A 19,404-nucleotide genomic window follows, 5' to 3' on the forward strand; every position below is an offset into this window, starting at 1 on the left:
ATGTCTGAAAGGATGGTCATTTGCTGCTTTTGCACATCTTCATACCACATTATAAGGAAGGAAAATTGATATAAATGTTTTCAGCCAGTCCGTCTGACACCAGCTGACATATGGTGGAATACTTTCTGTCCAGTTGTCTTAAAAATGCATTCAAAGAGTTCATATTTAAAAGCATGTTACTTTATTGAATTATTTTTGTTTCTTGCTTTGGTCAAAAAAGAAAACATAACTGCTGAAAATCAGGAAAGGTATTTATTATAGGCTTTCATAGAGATGTGTCTGGGTCATTCAATAACGTTTGTGATACAAAAATCTGATTTGCTCAGACTTTTCTCATTGTTCAAAAGCTAAACAGCTATATCATAACAGTACTCACATTAAATTTACACTAAATGTGTTTGTAAGAAACATAATACATATAGCAATATTAGATACCATTATAGAAAATAGAATATTCTTAGATATACAGAATATAACTGGTTACTAAAATTTATAGGTAAAGTTGATCCAGGGAATATCCGATTGCCTCTTGGTGGATCAGGAAGGATTTTTTTTTCCTGCAGGAGCAAATTGGATCATGCTTTTGCTGGATTTTATTGCCTTCCTCTGGATCAACTGTGGGTATAGGATTATAACTTTTTTTTTTTTTTTTAATGGTTGAATTGGATGGACTTTTGTCTTTTTTTTCAGCCAAACTAACTATGTAACTATGTGCTCTGCATTCTTGCAGACATGAAGCGGCCAACCTACAAAACACATCAAAACCTTCTATCATAGAACCATTTAGAAATGTCTGTATATTGTGATATAACTGTTCAATAAATATATACTTCTGTATCCTGCTATTTTCCCATTGTCTCAGTGTGTTTCTTATAAAGTTAATTTGTACTTACTTGTACTGTTTGTCAATATGGAGTTTGTTAGCTCATTAATTCCCTGCTGTAACAATTACACATACTCATCATTTAGCAGTGAAATGGTTTTTAACGAATCCCGGGTGAATTGAGACAAGAAAACTACTGTTTCCACACATAAAACAAATCAGTTTATATGCTGACATTGATGTCTCATATACTTGGCATTACTGAAATGTAAAAGCTGAACATTATACAGTAAATGTGCAACTCAAGGCTGGGTTCCCAAATCTCATTGCAATCAGGAGGTGGAAAAATGCATTTGAAATGTGCTTTTCTGTTGGTTTTATGTTAGATAACATAGATTATCTGTCCATGAAGATTTCAAACTTAAAACAAAACTGTGTAAAACCACAAACAACTCCTCTAGTGTATAGCAGACACTAATCGGTGCCATAAATGACCATCCCCTGTCCAGCCAACTTCCCATCTTCCTACTGCATCGTCCAAGATTCTGGGCAATATTGACAATGCCATGATGGTTAGAATGTGCACACTGCTAGGCACTCTCCACCATATCTACTGTATGTGACGACTGAGAGAGCGGCAGTGCTAAATGCATTAATAGATTTAAATACACTAACAGATTGAAGCCAAACTCCAGCTAACACTTTATAATCCGTTACAACAGTGTTTTTTCCTTTTGGGATAAAAGTCTTACATGAATAAATAAACACTGAGTATTTTAATCACCCCTGCCAGTGTTAAATGTTAAATCGTTTGTCTCATCCATGTAAACTGATACATTCTGCTAGCGAACTTGAGCTTTTGAAAAATAACAGACTTGCTGGCTGAATCACTGGATGAAAATAGAAGAAAGAGAGCCTAAAAATTCAAATGAATGTAGCCATCACATCTAAGAACTGGTAAGCTGCAATATTATTAATGTTTGTTTTTGGGTTTAATGTTGCTTTAAGTTTTTGGAAGTTTGTTGGTTCCTGTTGTGCTGTGATTTGACTTGTGTAATCCCTGTGGCAAGGCATCACACTCATTATGCAAAGTCTAGTGACCCAAAAATCCTTTCAAGGACTGACATTTCAGTGTTGTGCAGTGCACTCTGCCTGATGATTTATTCTGATAGAGTGCAGATGGGTTTTGTTATTTTTGGTATATGTAGGATATTTTATTTTTGTTGTTTTGTCATATGTTTTTCTATTATATTTTTGCTGTTGTATTTTATTTTATTTGTGTACTTTTGCTTGGCTGCCTTCTAAACCTCCTAATGCAGAGGTTTCCTAAGACTTACCCCAGAATTAGTGATCTGATGAGCCAGGCATGCGGTATCTGCAGCCACTTCTGCAGGACCCCCAACACTATTGTGTTGCTATTACAGATGCAACAGCAGCAAAGCCCCTCCCCCTCTCATTTGCTTATTTGTAACACAATGACACAGTGTATGAGAAGCTTTGGGGAATCAGGCAATGCTTTCTGGAGTACAGCACCAAGGGGACAAATGCCAACCTGAGTTATATCAACAGAGAGCATAGCTAGCAAATGCAGCAGTGGCAAAACACTGTCTTCTTTTGAGTAGCCCCCTGTTTCATTATCTAGGGTTAGGCTAGTATGTGAACAGATTTCTGTTTGTGCTGGGCTGGACCCTTTGTGGCCTGCTTGAAATGGCAGTAAGGACAGAGGAGGAAGAGGAGCAAGCTGGGGAAAGTGTGGGCAGTAGGGAGCAATATGCAGACGTAGAGAACAAGTGGGTTAGCAGCTAAAAGACCCCAATAAAAAAGCAAATGGATTGATTGCTCATTTAGATAGCAATCAGAATTAAAGTACTATCTCCTAAATGACCCTAATTTCTCCCTATGCAGTTTTTCAGTTTTCCTTACCATAACTTCCAGTTCACTGACAATATGGCTGCTCTGTCCACCCCCAGTTTTAGCGAGTGGGCTGAAAAATTAAATTACTTAAAGCAGAGCTCCAGTTCTGCTTTAAGTTCTTAAGTTAAGTTAAAGTTCTGCTTTAAGTACTGGTCCCCCACTCCCTGTGAGGAATTGACACCTTTGGGGAGCAGGTATTTTGAAAGGTACCCGCTCCCACTTCTGCTGCAACCTCCAAGGTTATTGGAAGCGGAAGTTGTCCTCCCCCTCCCACCTTGCAGTCTTCTAGGACACGTGACTGGTCCCAGAAGATTATGGAACCATTCACACGGCGCAGCGCTACTCACGCATGCACAGTGGGCACCCGTCTGTGAGGCCGCAAGCTGTCACAGCCAGGTGCCCACACTTAACCGTTTCAATACCGGGCAATTTTACACCTTCCTGCCCAGGCCATTTTTCACGTTTCAGCGCTCTCACACTTTGAATGACAATTGCGCGGTCATACAACACTGTACCCAAACTAAAATTTTATCATTTTCTTCACACAACTAGAGCTTTCTTTTGGTAGTATTTAATCACCAAATATAAGAATGTTAAAGATGATGGACAGTTCAATGGTGGGGAACTCGCAGGGAGTATAGGTGTGATCCAATCCCAGGAATAGATAAATTGCCTGCTTACCAGAAGTGCAATTACAATGCGCATGTACAGGTTTCATGTAGCCGTGGTCCCATGTAGGCGCTGCTTAGTAGTACCCGGATGGTCTGTCGGTGGTAAGACAATACTGGCCTGGTCGGGTCACACTGCTCCTTGGATCCCCACGGAGAACCTAGAAATGCTGGGGCTGAGGTATGGGAACTCAGTGCCAGGTGTGAGGAGTAAAAATACTCATAGTGTAGTATGTTTTTAAAATTATTTATTAAATCCAATACGTAAAACCATAGTAATTGCAAAACACATGCCTGCAGCCTGTAGCCAGTATAAGCAGCTTGAAAAAAATAATTCTATACACTGACCAGTGGAAACCATAGGTGGGCCGCTGGACCTCCTGACCCGGCGGCGTAACGTCAAGGCGTGCAAAGGCTCCTCCTAGACGCGTTTCGTGTCAATACACGTCTACTGTAGGGGTGATGCTGGGGTTTTAATTTTTGCTAAATTAACAAAGAAAAACCAAAAATTTTGAAAAAAAAACACATTTTTCTTTGTTTCTGTTATAAAAGTTTACAAATAAATAATTGTTCTTCATAAATTTAGGCCGAGATGTATTCTGCTACATGTCTTTGGTGAAAATAACCCAAATTAGGATGTATTTTTTAGTTTGTAGGAAAGTTATAGAGTTCACAAACTATGGTATAGATCTGAATATTGATCAATCCTGAAGTACTGACAGCCAATCTAATTTCTTCAGGTCCAAGAATGTCAGAATAGTACAGATATCCCCAAATGACCCCTTTTTGCAGAGTAGACAGCCCGACGTACTTTATAAGAGGCATGGCGAGTTTTTTGAAGTTATATTTTTTTGTCATAATTTTTCGGAAAATTAAAAAATTAAAAAAATTATTTTCACAATTTTTTTTTTTTACATACTGTCACCAGTGCAGTACAGCGTCATCATATAACTGGCATGGCGGTGAACAGGGACACTGACTGGTGACAGTATGAAAAAAAAAAATATATATATATATATATTTTTTTTTTTTTTTTATTATATTTAATTTTTTATTACATTATTTTTTATTTTTTTTAAGATTTTTTTTCATATTTTACTATGACCAAAGTAGTACAATGTTACCATAGTAACATTGTACTACTGGCGTGTACTAATGGCGTGCACCCGTACATTGTACTAATGGCGTGCACCCGGAGTGCAGAGACACTTTTGAAGCCGCCAAACGGCCATTGGCCGGGCAGCTAATGGTTAAGATGTTGGGGCTGAGGAGAGAGGATGGCCGGTGAAACTAGCTGCAGTGAGCACTCCGCTGGACTGTGGGACAGGTGAATGGCTGTTTTTGAAAAGTCAGCATCTGCTGACTTTTATTTTTTTCAGCTTTGACTGGAGCTCTGCTTTACCATCAATAAGTCCTGGATCAGTGAGGTTTTTTTGCCCCCCCACTTCTAATTCCTTAGACTAGCCTGGTTTAATTATTGCCTCTATCTTGCTTTACTTTACTTTCGCTTCTCCTTTTTTTTTTTTAATTTAAATATTTATTACATTTTTCATATTAATACAAAAACCCAAAAAGGGAAATAATTCTCATACAAGTAAACAATTATATAACATTTCTACCTTTCCCTTACTAAAGACTCTTTTCCTTCCCGTCCCACTACCCCCCCCCCCCCCTCCCGCCCCTCCTCCCCCCTCCTCCCCCTCTGCAGACTCTAACCCTTTCTAATCTCTTGAGGCTTATTAATTTTTTTTGCTCACATCCTAGTTCATATCTTCCTATATTTCTCTTTCAATCCTGCTCTTTCCCACTTTTCCCATCTCCTGGAATAAACTCCCATCCTATCTTCTTGCATATGGTATGATCTTTCCATTCTACCTATCTGGTTTACTCTAATAATCCAGTCTACCTCCTTCGGTACCTCAACTTTCCGCCAAAACTTGGGTATCAACCCTTTCGCCGCATTCAAGAAGTACCAAATACCAGAATCTTTATATTTATTTACAGATGTCTCCACATTGTGTAGGAGGCACGTCGTTGGGTCTAATCCTATGTCTATTTCAGTTATTTCTTCAAATAATTTAACTATTATCTTCCAAAAAGCCTGTATTTTCTGACATTCCCACCATATGTGAAACACCGTGCCTATCTCTCCATATCCTCTCCAACACATATTTGAGTTTTCCCCATTCATCTTGTGCTCTACACTCAGTGTAATGTGCCATCGTGTCACACACTTATAATTAACCTCTACCTCTCTCATACTAACATTATCGTGTATCAATCTAAACATCTTTCTCTGTCTATCTTCATCAAACCCAACTCCCATATCCCTTTCCCATTTTGTCATAAAAATTAACTTTGTGTTTGTGTCTAATTCTGTGAGTATTCTATACATTTTTGAGATACCGTGCTTCCCATCCCTTTGTGTCTCTAACAACCTTTCAAACATATTCCACTCCTGTTTTATTCTCAGGGGTTTCGGTAGATTTCCAATAAAACTTTTCAATTGCTGATATTTCCACTCATCTATTCTAATAAAAATATCTCCCTTCTTCTCTATTAACTCTTTAAGTGATCTCAATTCTCCCTCCACCAAAACATCTCTCAATTGGGTATCCTCCTTTCTAAACCATCTCCCTAATATCTTATTCTTTCCCGGTGGGAAGTACTCAGTATTTGTGAGAGGCATTAATATAGAATTAAATTCCCATTTCATGTTCTTATGTAAATTGTCCCATACCCTAAAGACATTTAAAGTGTAGATACTTGTGCTTTCTTTAATTCCCCTAAACTGTGGTGGAACCCATATCATCTGACTCAATCTATTGCCACTAAGATCATTTTCAATTGTTACCCAACTTTTCCCCTTATAGTTAAATGTCCAATCATATATTCTTGCTAAAACCACTGCTTTATAGTATCTCTTGACATCTGGTAGGCCCAATCCCCCTTTCTCTTTAGTCCTACTCAATGTTTCATATGCTATTCTAGGTTTTTTATTCTTCCAAATATATCTTGTTAACATTTTTTTCATTATCTTAAAGAAGGCTTCTGGAATTTTAATTGGTACCATTTGAAATCTATACAGTATTTTAGGCATAATTACCATTTTGACTAGGTTTATACGTCCTATCCAGGATGGATTTCCTCCTTCTAGTCTTTTTAAATCTTCCCTGATCTCATTTTTCAAAGAGATATAGTTTAATCTATACAAATGCTTAGATGAGGCAGTGAGTTTTATTCCTAGGTATTTTATCTCCTTTTCTCTCCATATAAAGGGGAATTCTTTTTGTAGTTTTTCTTTTTCATTCTTTGGTATATTAATATTCAGGATCTCTGTTTTCGTTGGATTAATTTTTAAATTTGATAGTTCACCATACTCCTTCAGAATCTTCATTATATTTGGGAGAGTTATTCGGGGATTCCCTACATAGAACAATAAGTCGTCCGCAAAGGCCGCTACTCTATGTTCTATGGATTCTATCTGAATTCCCTTTACCGATCCACTATTTCTTATTATTGACAACAGAGGTTCGAGTGACAATACATATAGCAGAGGGGACAGTGGACAGCCCTGTCTTGTACCATTAGACATTCCGATAAGTTCTGATCTCTCCCCATTTACCGCGATAATTGCAGTGGGCTCTCTATATAATTTACTTATCCACTCTCGCATTCTATCACCTATCCCCAGCACTTTTAAGTTGTCCATCATAAAGCCCCAGTCCACTCTGTCAAATGCCTTTTCAGCATCAATTGACAAGAGCACCACCGGGGCTTTCCCTTTTCTACTTTTCTGAATAAGCATCAGGGTTCTCAAGCCGTTATCTCTACCTTCTCTCCCCGGTACAAAGCCCACCTGGTCTCCATGGATCCAATCAGGCATCAGATCCCTCAACCTGTTTGCTAACACCTTTGCATACAGTTTAGTGTCTACGTTCAATAATGAGATAGGTCTATAGCTGGAGCACTGAGATGGATCTTTTCCCTCCTTGTGAATAAGTACTACATGGGCCTGTAGGGATTCTCTCCTCACTTCCATCCCCCCTCCCAGAGCATTCATATATTTCTCCAACTTGGGTAAAAGTACTTCACTAAATTTCTTATAGTACTTAACTGTATATCCATCCGGGCCTGGGCTTTTTCCTCCACCTGTGCTTCTTAATGCTATTTTAATTTCTTCCTGGGAGATTTCTGCATCTAGGGAGTTCAACTGTGCTTCACTTAGTTTTGGTAATCCCGCATTTTTTAAGTATGTCATCTTTTTTTCATTAATTCCCTCTTGGGCTTCTTTTAGGGGGCCTTGGGGGCTAATATTATATAACTTTTTGTAATACTCCGTAAACTCTTTAATAATCTCTTTATTTGAGTGGACCAACTCCCCCTTTGAACTTTTTATCTTTTCTATATAGTTCCTGTTTTTCTTTTTATTCAAAGCTCTCATTAAGTATCTTCCTGGTCTGTCTCCCCATCTATATCTTTCGTTCAAAACCCTGTTGTATACTCTTCTCTTCTCCTCATCCATCAACCTCTCTAGCTCATCTTTTTTATCCGATAACCTCTGTCTCGTATCTTTTGTTATTTTCTTCTTATGGATCTGCTCCAAGTCCAATATTTCTTTTAAGAGCCCACTGACCCTCTCTCTTCTTTCCTTTTTCTTCCTTGCTCCTGCCGCAATCAAGATTCCTCTTATGAATACCTTATGGCTTTCCCAGACTGTAGCTATCGATACTTCCTCTGTTTCGTTCTCCTTAAAGTATACCTTAATCTCTTTCTCGATTTTCTGAACTACATCCTCATCCAGAAGAAGACCCTCATTTAACCTCCACCCCATTCCTCCCGTCCACCTTCTTCCCCATCCCATTTTCATTACAACCGGGGCATGGTCTGAGAACGTCCTTGTCTCTATGTCAATTTTAACCAGATGATCTATAAGTTGATGGTCTATTAAGATGTAATCTAATCTCGAGTATATCTCATGTGCATTAGAGAAGAAGGTATAGTCTCTGTCTTTCATATGCTTTATTCTCCAAGTGTCCACTAGTTGATATTCATGCATCACTTTTTTCAGAGCTCTCAGAGACCTACTCCCCTCTCTTTGCACAGAAGAGGTATTATCCTTTTGTGGGTCCATACAGAAATTTAGGTCTCCAGCTACTATCAGGCGCCCTGTTTTAAATTCCATTAATTTTTTCAGCAGACCCTTCATTTACATCTCCGGGTTTTTATTAGGGCAGTATATATTGGCTAAAGTACACTCAATCCCCTGGAGTCTACCTTTTAAGAATAAAAACCTCCCTTCAGGGTCGGTTCTTCTATCCTCCAGCTCAAATCTCATATTCTTTGCAAAACCTATTGCAACCCCTTTTGCTCTTTTAATTGGAGAATCTGCATAGTACCATGTTTGGTAGTGTTTGGATTTCAATTTCACGTTTACCTCTATCTCAAAATGCGTCTCCTGTAAAAATACCACTGACGTAGCCCTATGATGTAACTCATTAAACAACCTAAATCTCTTCCCTGGACAACTCAACCCGTTCACATTATAGGTTATAAACTGTATTTCTTCCATCATTCCCGATTAACTCCATCTCTCTTCCAGATTGCCTCTTCCTCTTTATCTCTTCTGTCATGCAGAGTATTGACCCAATACCTCCTCCCCTCCCTCCCTCCCACCCAACTCTCATCCCCTCCCTCCCCCCTTTCCCTCCACCCCTCCCTCCCCACCACTAGGCATCTAATGTACCTACTAATCATTTGAGGTTCTAAGAACCACTGTTGATTATTTTTGGGGTTTGAACTCTGTCCATGGACAGCTCCTCCTCCTTCCCCCTCCTCCCCAGCTGTTCCCGTCCGTAATCTCATTTCTTTCTTTACTTTTAACAATCCGCGGTTTCACCCCTAGGGAAAATCTCAGGAAAATCTCTATTTGGACAGTAATTAATTCTACTTTCTCCCTCTAACAGTCTGCCATTCCTTTTGTCTTGCTTCTCCTCCTTTATTTTCTTCTTCCCATCCAAGGATCTCCATCCTCTGCAACTCAAGTTTTTTACAAAAGTCTCTCATGTCTTCTGGGAATCTCAGGTAGGCTGTTATCCCATTTTTCCACCCACTCAGACAAATTGGGGTTCCCCATCTATAGAGGACCTTCTTTTTTCTCATCTGCTCTGTCAGTGGTTTCAAAGTTCTTTTTCTCCACAAAGTTTCTGGTCCAAGGTCTGCAAAGATCTGAATATCCATTTCTCCATATTTAATCGTTTTTTTTCCTTTAATCTTCCTCCAGATCTCTTCTCTATCTCCATATCTATGTAATTGGACTATAACATCTCTTGGATTTTCCTTCCCGCCACTTTGAAACTTTCCTTTTCTCCAAACACCATCTGTTTTAATCACCTCTGACGCAGCTCTATTCAATATGGAATTTAAAATTTTACATATTTCTTTTTGTAATATTTCCCCTTCTATAGTCTCTGGGATTCCTCTCAGCCTTAGGTTGTTCTTCCTGTCCCTATTTTCTTGTACTTCCAATTTATACAGCAGCTTTATTTGCGTTTTCTCCATATTTTTTACTTTTTCCTCCAATTGAGATATATTCTGGGCCTGATGTTTTACTTTTCCTTCCATTTCCTCCACTCTTGTCAGCACCTGTCCCAGATCCTTCCGTATAGTTGCCATTTCATTCTTTATTATCTTTTCTAAGGCCTCAAACATTTCTGCCATCTCTTTTTTATTTGGTGCTTGTAGGTCACTTTCCATTTCTCTCCCATCCACTATTTCTGATATCTGCTGGTTAGTGACATCCAAGCCCAATGATAATCTAGGGCTTTTTTCCAGACTAGTATCCCCTTCTCTTTTCCCGTTTATACTTTGTGGTCTTTCTGGGGTTATATTTCCCTGCGATGTATATTTTTTAATTGTTCCTGATTGGGATCCTTTAAGATCACTTCCTTTAATGCTCTTATTCTTCATGTCTTCTATAGAATTCTTTTATTCCATATGCTATTAAATAGTATACTTCTATAATAGGGTCCCCTTTTTGCCTGTTAGTTTGTCCTCTAGTTTTCCTGCTTTAAGTACTAAGTTAGTCTCTCTTTCCAGATACCCTGGGAATCCCCTCCTTTCTCTTCTCTTCTGTTTTCTATTTTGTTGTGTCACATGCAACAAGTAAATACGAAGGAGACAATTTTTCAGTTTTCAGCAGCTTCCACTCACCCAGCTCACCCCTCCTTCTCCTCAGTCTGGCTCCAGCTTGCTGTCTGTAGTTCCACTTAGATTGCTTGGGGATTCCACAGGGTCCTTCCCTTTTACTTTTCCCCCTCTTATTTCTTCTCCTCTTGGGGTATTTTTGGTTCCTGGATCAGCAGTTATTTTTTTTTTCCTTTCCCCCCTTCGGTCCAGGCTCAGCAAGGGGGGTACTCGGAGAAGCCGCCTTGTCTCTCCCTGCCTCTTGTGAGATGCCAGCCGGCTTTCTTCTTTCCCAACACTCCTTTGCGGCTGGTCACATGGTCCCACCGTCCTCCTGTCACCTCGGCAACTCGGCTTCCCGGCTCTCTCACTTGCCGCTGTCCGGGCTGCCGGGTAGACCTAGCCCGCAACAACAGCTCCTCTCTGTCTCCGCACCAGGGATCCACTCTGCCGTCAATTACCCCGCTCTCCAGGTACCTCTTTGGCCGCTCATGCCTCTTTCCGTACGGGGTAGCTGGGGAGGGTCTGGACGGAGGAGTCCCGTCGGAGAGCTCCTATCGCATGCTCTCCGGCGCCGCCATATTCAGGCTCCTCCCCTGTACTTTCGCTTCTCCTATATTAGTCCCCTATTAGACAGAAATAAAGTTAAGTTTAAAAAAAAAAGTGTAAAAATGTGCACAAAATCAATAAACACTCCTGCCCGCCCCCCCCCCCCCAAAAAAAATTACGCACAGTAAGTTTCAAAACACTTTATAGGTTGTAAAGAACTGAAAATTGTCATTTGTTGTGTTTGCAGCATATTTACTGAAATCAAAAGCTATTTCAATCAAACGTTTAACAACATTTTAACTTTTTAAACATTTTAACAGGTCACGTTACATTTTAACATAGGACCCCTTATTTGATAGCATCTTCACAAGGCTTGCATTTATTGAACTTATGAGTTTTTGGACAGTTTCTGCTTGAATTTGTTTGCAAGATGTCAGAATAGCCTCCCAGAGCTGCTGTTTGGATGTAAACTTCCTCCCACCCTCATAGATCTTTTGCTTGAGGATGCTCCAAAGGTTCTCAATAGGATTGAGGTCAGGGGAGGATGGAGGCCACACCATGACTTTCTCTCCTTTTATCCCCATAACAGCCATTGATGCAGAGGTATTCTTTGCAGCATGAGATGGTGCATTGTCATGCATGAAGATGATTTTATTAAGGAAAGCATAGTTCTTCCTTCTGTACCAGGGAAGAAAGTGGTCAGTCATAAACTCCACATACTTTGCAGAGGTCATCTTTACACCTTTGGGGACCCTAAAGGGGCCGACCCGCTCTGTTCCCATGATTCCGGCCCAAAACAAGACTCCCCAACCGCCTTGCTGACGTCACAGCCTTGTTGGAACAGGGTGGCCGTCCACCAACCATCCACTACTCTATCCATCTGGACCATCCAGAGTTGCACGGCACTCATCAGTGAACAGGACTGTTTGAAAAGTAGTCTTCATGTATTTTTCTGCCCAATGCAGCTGTTTCTGCTTGTGAGCATTGGTTAGTGATGGCCGAATAGAAGGTTTATGCACAGTTGCAAGACTCTGGAGGACTCTACACCTTGATGTCCGTGGGACTCCAGAGGCACCAGCAGCTTCAAATATCTGTTTGCTGCTATGTAATGGTATTTTAGCAGCTGCTCTCTTGATCTGATGCATGGATCTGGCAGAAATCTTCCTCAATGTGTCTTTATCTGCACCAACCTGTCTGTGCTCTGAATCAGCAACAAATCTCTTAATAGTGCGATGATCACGCTTAGGTTTTCGTGAAATATCTAATGTTTTCATACCTCGTCCAAGGCATTGAACTATTTCACTCTTTTTGGCAGCAGAGAGATCCTTTTTCTTCCCCATATTGCTTGAAAATGGTGCTCTGCTTAATAAGGTGGAACACCCTCCTTTAGTAGTTTTTCCTTAAATTGGGCTCACCGGCCAATCTAATTATCACAGGTGTCCGAGATTGTTTTCAGTGATCAAAAGAGCCCTGACACACAATGCCATCTATGAGTTAAACTGAAAAACAAAATATTTAATCTTTGTGACACTTAAATAGAATTTGCATAATAATTTGGAACGCGGTGTATGGGATATGGAGGAACATGACGACTCAATGTAATCTGGACTCTACAGAATGAAAACAGTGAGAGCTGTGAAAATGTGCAATAGACGCCCTCAAGAGTTGGTTCTGGCCAGCTCAGTGGATTCCTTTAAAAAAGACTTGAATTACTTCTTAGATACACAGAATACAACTGGATACAGGGGCGGACTGACCATTTGGAAACTCGGGCATTGCCCGAGGGCCTGGGGTCAGTAGGGGGCCCCATGAGATGCCCCTGGTACATTTTTCATAGGCTTTTTTGAGTTTGGGCAAGGACACAGGGGCCCCATGATCCCCTATTGCCCGGGGGCCCCATGAGTTGTCAGTCTGCCCCTGACTGGATACTAACATTTATAGGTAAAGTTGATCCAGGGAATATCTGATTGCCTCTCAGGGGATCAGGAAGGAATTTTTTTCCCAGCAGGAGCAAATTGGATCACGCTTTTGCTGGGGTTTTTTTGCCTTCCTCTGGATCAACTGTGGGTATAGGATTGTAACTTTTTTTTTTTTTTTTTTTATGGTTGAACTGGATGAACTTTTGTCTTTTTTCAGCCAGACTAACTATGTAACTATGTAAAAAATATGGGTTTGATAAATAGTTGTGCTAATATCATGTGACATAAAAAACTGACGCTATCGACCATTTTATTCTCAAGGGTCTCTGTTTTAAAAAAATATATAATGTTTTGAGAGTTTTAACTAATCTTCAGGACTAATATGTACATATTAACATTTGTGCAAAAAAGGCTCTGGCATCGAGAGAGCCAAAGGTCATGTTGTGCATTATGATTTTTTTAAATTCTTCTGGCAAATCTGCAAATCTGCACTCCAGGACTGAATATCACAATCTCACAGGATTCACCTTGATTGCATAGTAATGGCAAAACTGAACCTCATCTCTAGTAGAAATAATGTGAAAAAAAGTTATTCAGATTGAGGCAATAGTTTTCTATAGTAGTTTATATAACTGCAATACTCAGCTATTGTTGTTTCTATTTCTCTTTTAACCACTTGCCATCCTGAGGATTTACACCCCTTAATGACCAGGCCTCTTTTTGCTATTTGGCGCTGCACTATTTCAACTGATAATTGCACGGTCATACAATGCTGTACCCAAACCAAATTTACGTACTTTTTTCACACAAATAGAGCTTTCTTTTGATGGTATTTTATCACCTGTGCGCTTTTTATTTTTCGCGCTACAAACAAAAAAAGACCGAAAATTTGGAAGAAAAACTATATTTTTTACTTTCGGCTATAAAAAATATATAGTAATCTCAAAGTTAGTTATAAATTTAGGCCAAAGTTTATTCTGCTACATGTTTTTGATAAAAAAAATCTCGGTAAGTGTATATTGATTGCTTTGTGTGAAAGTTATAGCATCTGCAAACTATGGTATAGATACTGCAGGTAGTCAGGAAGTGTAATGAGGAAATAAAGCCCTTTAAAAGCCTGAAGGTGCTTATTGGATTTTGGGGTCCTGTACTTGGCTAGGCTGCCTAAAAGACTCTTACATGTGGTACCCCCATATTCAAGACAAGTAGCAGAATGTATTTTTGGGAGTAATTCCACATATACCCATGGCATGTGTGAGCAATAAATCATTTAAGTAACAATTTTGTGTAAAAAAAAATATTTTTTTTGTCATTTTCCAAAAACTTGTGGTAAATAAATAAATTATTCTATTGACTGAACATGCCTCTCAGTAAATAGTTTGGGGTGTCTACTTTCCAAAAAAGGGTCATTTTGGAGGGTGAGGACATTTAATGCCCAGCATTAGAAGTGTATGCCACACATCACTCACTCTTCTAACCACGTGAAGACCAAGCCTTTTCTGACACTTTTTGTTCACATGAAAAAAATGTGTATTTTTTGCTAGGAAATTGCTGCAGTTTTTTATGTCACATAGTACTCGCTTTTTTTCAAACACAATTTTTTTTTTAAATACAATTTTAATGCACAAAAACACAATATATTGGCCAATTATTTGGTAAAATATAAAAGATGATGGTATGCTGAGGAAATAGATACCAAACATGACATGCTTTAAAACTGTGCATGCCCCGTGCAATGGCAACAAAATGCATACATTTTTAATATCCATAGGCAACGTTTTAAAAGCCTTTACAAGCTACTATTTTAGATTTACAGAGGAGGTCTAGTGCCCTTGATCTAATGTTTACAGCGATACCTCACATGCATGATACAACCACTGTTTACATACCGGCACAGTGTCAATGCTCGCGTGCGCACCTGCATACGTGAGTGTTGACCCTGTGTCAGTATGTAAACCGCAGTCAACGTTTTTGTTTTTTTTTTATCGCTTTTAATGCTATCACAGGGAATGCAAATATCCCCTGTAACTTCAATGGGCATTGTCATATATTCTTTTTTGATAAATCTGAGGTCTATCAGACTCTAGCTATCTCCTCTGCCCTTACATTATCTAATCTCACCAAGATCGGTTTGATCAGATGCTTTACCAATTTAAAAATGGCACTGTTTATATCCTGCAAAACTCAAGTGATGAAATGCTTGTAGCTTCCGATTTCTTAGACTATAGAGATGCTTGGCACCATTCCGGTCTCCAATCAGCTCTATGGTCAGCTGGCAGAAACACCTGCTGCATTGTCAGGTTCCCCCCGATGGCATGGGACTGCCCCAGAAGGCCGTGGAAGGCAGTGGGGGAGGGGCGGCATCGTCTTCCGCTGCTTGTAAAAGCAATCCTGCAGCTAATTAGTCTGTAGGATTGCTTTTACATGAAATTTGATCGCTGGCTGAAAAAAACGATACCAGAATGAGGCCTGCAGCTGTAGCCATAATCCTGGTATAACCATTCAAAGTCCAGTGATTTGCCATTATCTCGCTGGTCCTTGTTGGGTATATATGCTATGTTCTTTTTTCTTTTTTTGTATGCAGCCTGTGGGCTAAATAAAAAAAAGAGAAAAAATCTCTACCAGAAAAAGTGTGTTTTATGCCCGCCATTAGAATATACTGCCTTGCATCCACCCACTTCTAATGGTGGGCACATGTTAGGTTGCACGGTGCCACATGCGCCAATTCCAAGATTGTACAAATGTCTAAATAGTGGCATACTTGTAAAAACATTGTCTACGTATAAGTGGTAACCCATATGGAAAAAGTATGACACCAAGTCCCAAACTATCTTGCCACTGCTCCCCATGTGGGGGGCTCTACTTGACTATCTTTTCCCTTGTAAATCCGAAACTTATATGTATAGCCTGTTGCCCTCTCACTGGTCCTTTACATCTTAACTTGAAAAAACATTGTCCACATATAAGTGGTACCCCATATGGAAAAAGGATGACACCAAGTCGCAAACTATCTTGCCACTGCTCCCCATGTGGGGGGCTCCACGTGACTATCTTTTCCCTCGTAAATCCGAAACGTATATGTATAGCCTGTTGCCCTCTCTCTTGACCCCATATCTGGCACGCTTGCTAGGGAAAAATTGTTTGAATGCAAGGTGGCCAGAAAAATGAATGAGGGACTCATCAACTCAATTTTTTTGCTGGGGAGTATAGACAAATTTTTAGTTAAGGTGATTTACGAGGGGACAAATTTTGTGGATCCAGTCAAATTCAGGGGCACACTGAGGATGACAGAGTGTATTGTCATTGAATTGCATAAAACACATTATACTCTCATATCTATGCCTGGCCATGGCAGCAGAGAACAGGGACATATGATGGATCTGGTCTGTGGACCAATACAACCGCAGTTAATTTTTTTAGTAATGCCCATGTTGAGGGTTAGGCCCAAAAAAAATTACATTCGGAAACTGTAATGGGTTTCCATGCGAATGTTCTGGCAAGGTTTGAATTTGGGTTGGCAGCGATAAATTGTTGCGCATATAAATTGCTTTGATCCACAATCAATGTATACAGAAATTCCATGAAAAACAGTTCCAAAAAATGAAAGGGGAGTAGTTACATTTGCTGTTTCCACGTGAATTCCGGGTTGAGCAGTGAATGGGGGAAGGACGAGTGCTGCAGAATTTGTGGGCTGTCAATTGGGATTTGCAAGCACATCTGGAAGGATACTAGCGGCTCTACGGGCCTGTGTGAGAATTCTTGGTGGTTGTGGGACAATACTTGTGGTCGCCACTGCACCAGCATTTATGGGACTCGCCACGTCACCAAGTGATACTGCAGTGCTGGTATGTGAAAGACCAAAATGTACTAGGCTGCTGGTGCTTGTCAGTTCACCAAAAGGTAGAGCGGCACTAGTACTGGCACTCATATGAGAGTCATCATATGCTAGCAGAGATCAGGCCTGATATGATTCCTCATTGTTCTCATGATCATTGACACTCCACGAGGTGAGATCTTTTGTGTTTCTTCCATTTGTGAATGATTGAACCAACTTTTATCATGTTCTCACCAAGCTGCTTGGCGATAGTTTGGTAGCCCAGTCCAGCCTTGTGTAGGTCTACAATCTTGTCCCTGCATGCTTGGACAACTCTTTGGTCTTTGCCATGGTGGAGAGTTTGGAATCTGATTGTTTGATTGCTCCTGTGGACAGGTGTCTTTTATACAGGTAACAAAATTAGATTAGCAGCACTCCCTTTAAGAGACTCCTCTAATCTCAGCTTGTTACCTGTATGAAAGACACCTAGTAGCCAGAAATCCTGTTGAATGATAGGGGATCAAATACTTAATTCCCTCAAAAACATGCAAATCAGTGCAAAATTTGTTAGACATGCATTTCCTTTGATTTTTTTTGTTGCTATTCTGTCTCTCAGTGTTACAATACACCTAACATTCAATTTTTAGACTCATCATTTCTTTGTGAGTGGGCAAACATTCAAAATCAGCAGGGGATCAAATACTTATATCCTTCAATGTACTAATAATACCAGCGATCAGCGACTTATGGCGGCTATCTACGACTTATAGCAGGACTGCGGTGGGCTTTCTGACACTGGGGGGAACTGACTTGGTGTCATTCCCAGTGACACCAATACAGTGATCAGTGCTAAAAAAAAAAAAGCACTGACACTGTACTAATGGCACTGGGCAGGAATGGTTTAACATGAGGGGCAATCAAAGGGTTGACTGTGTGTATTTTACTAGGGGGTGGGGGGTGTTCTTCACTGTAAGCACACTGTTCTGGATGGCTCTGCTCAGCCTTCCAGAGAAGTGTGCTTACAGGACCCGGTGATTGACACCCAGGGCGCAGGTAGGGCGCGCGTACCCCCTACTTGGAAATGCAGAATGATGTGTATATATACGTGATCCTGCGCACGGGGGCTGCCCTGTAGCAGTAAATCTTCTATAGGGTGGTCCTTATGCAGTTAAGAAATAATTTAGTGAAGGTAAAATAGGACATATTTCATGTTTGGATTCTATATGGTACACTGAAAAATAAGCCACTTCGTAAAAGATTAAGAACTTCACATACTGTTCTGTTTTTACAGGTAAAGAACACTCACTTATAAAAAGCATGTGTCAGAACAATCAGACCAAGGTTTCTGAATTTGTGCTTCTTGGAATAAGCAGCTTCCATGACTTCAAGATTTTGATGTTCGCTTTTTTCCTCATTCTCTACACTGCAATTTTAAGTGAAAATTTTTTTATTGTCCTACTGGTTTCGATCAGTCACCATCTTAAGCGTCCCATGTACTTTTTCTTAAAAAATTTAGCTATTGCTGATGTTCTGGCCACCTCAAATGCTGTGGCTCCCCTGCTATTTGGTATAATAAGAGAAAGGGGAATCATATCTGTATCTTATTGTATATTTCAGTATTATCTACTTTGTTTTTCAGGATTTGCACAGTCCTTTCTTCTTACTATTATGTCAATTGACAGATATCTGGCCATTTGCAATCCCTTACGTTATGTCACAATAATGAATATGAAAAATTGCCTCTATCTTGTCTGTTTATCTTGGTTAGTTGCCTTTACATTGATAACAAGCGAAATAATTATGATGTACCATTTGCAGTTTTGTGACTCCAATATCATTGACCATTTCTTTTGTGATATTGGTCCAGTGACAAAGATTTCTTCTTCAGATACATTTGTATTGTTATCTTATGACTTTGTGCTATCTATGTTCTTTATATTTGCTCCTTTTATCCTTGTTATTATATCCTATGCTGGCATCATCATAACCATCATAAAGATGTCCTCTGTTATTGGAAGAAAAAAGGCTTTTTCTACTTGCAGCTCTCATCTGGTTGTTGTATGCACTTACTATGGAACCCTGATAGCAATATATTTAGTGCCATCTTCAGGAAATTTGTCAGAAGAAAACAAATTTAGAACTTTGCTATACACTGTATTAACTCCATTGGTCAATCCAATTATTTACTGCCTTAGAAACAAAGATATTAGGAGTGCCATGAACAGACTCTTTCATATTCAAAAGAAAACATAATCTGAGAATATACAACACATATGAATTTGCTAAATACTATGGGGTCTATTTATAAATATTTTCACACAATATGTACTCATCTTTACCAATGAATCACACATTTTTGTAATTGGAATCAATTATTTCAAAAACAATTCTACACTCTCTAAGTCACATATTCAGTCTATTCCTCCTACCTTCCCTACCTAATCCTAAAACATTCACAGGTAACCACCTTACTGAAAAAGCCCTGACTGGAACCAACATGTTTGAACAATCATAAAGTGGTATTAAACTCCA

The 19,404-nt window shown here is 39.6% G+C and overlaps 1 protein-coding gene across 1 annotated transcript; it reads left to right on the top strand.

Moving 5' to 3' along the window:
- The first annotated feature begins 18,189 nt into the window (after window positions 1–18,189).
- LOC149451937 (olfactory receptor 10A7-like) lies at window positions 18,190–19,125 on the top strand. Its single transcript, XM_089689970.1, has one exon. The coding sequence runs from the start codon at window positions 18,190–18,192 to the stop codon at window positions 19,123–19,125; it is 936 nt and encodes a 311-aa protein (XP_089546096.1).
- Window positions 19,126–19,404: the final 279 nt, after the last annotated feature.

This window comes from Staurois parvus, unplaced genomic scaffold (assembly GCF_062004578.1).
Source record: "Staurois parvus isolate SC_StPar_1 unplaced genomic scaffold, SC_StPar_1.0 ptg000505l, whole genome shotgun sequence".
NCBI lineage: Eukaryota > Metazoa > Chordata > Amphibia > Anura > Ranidae > Staurois > Staurois parvus.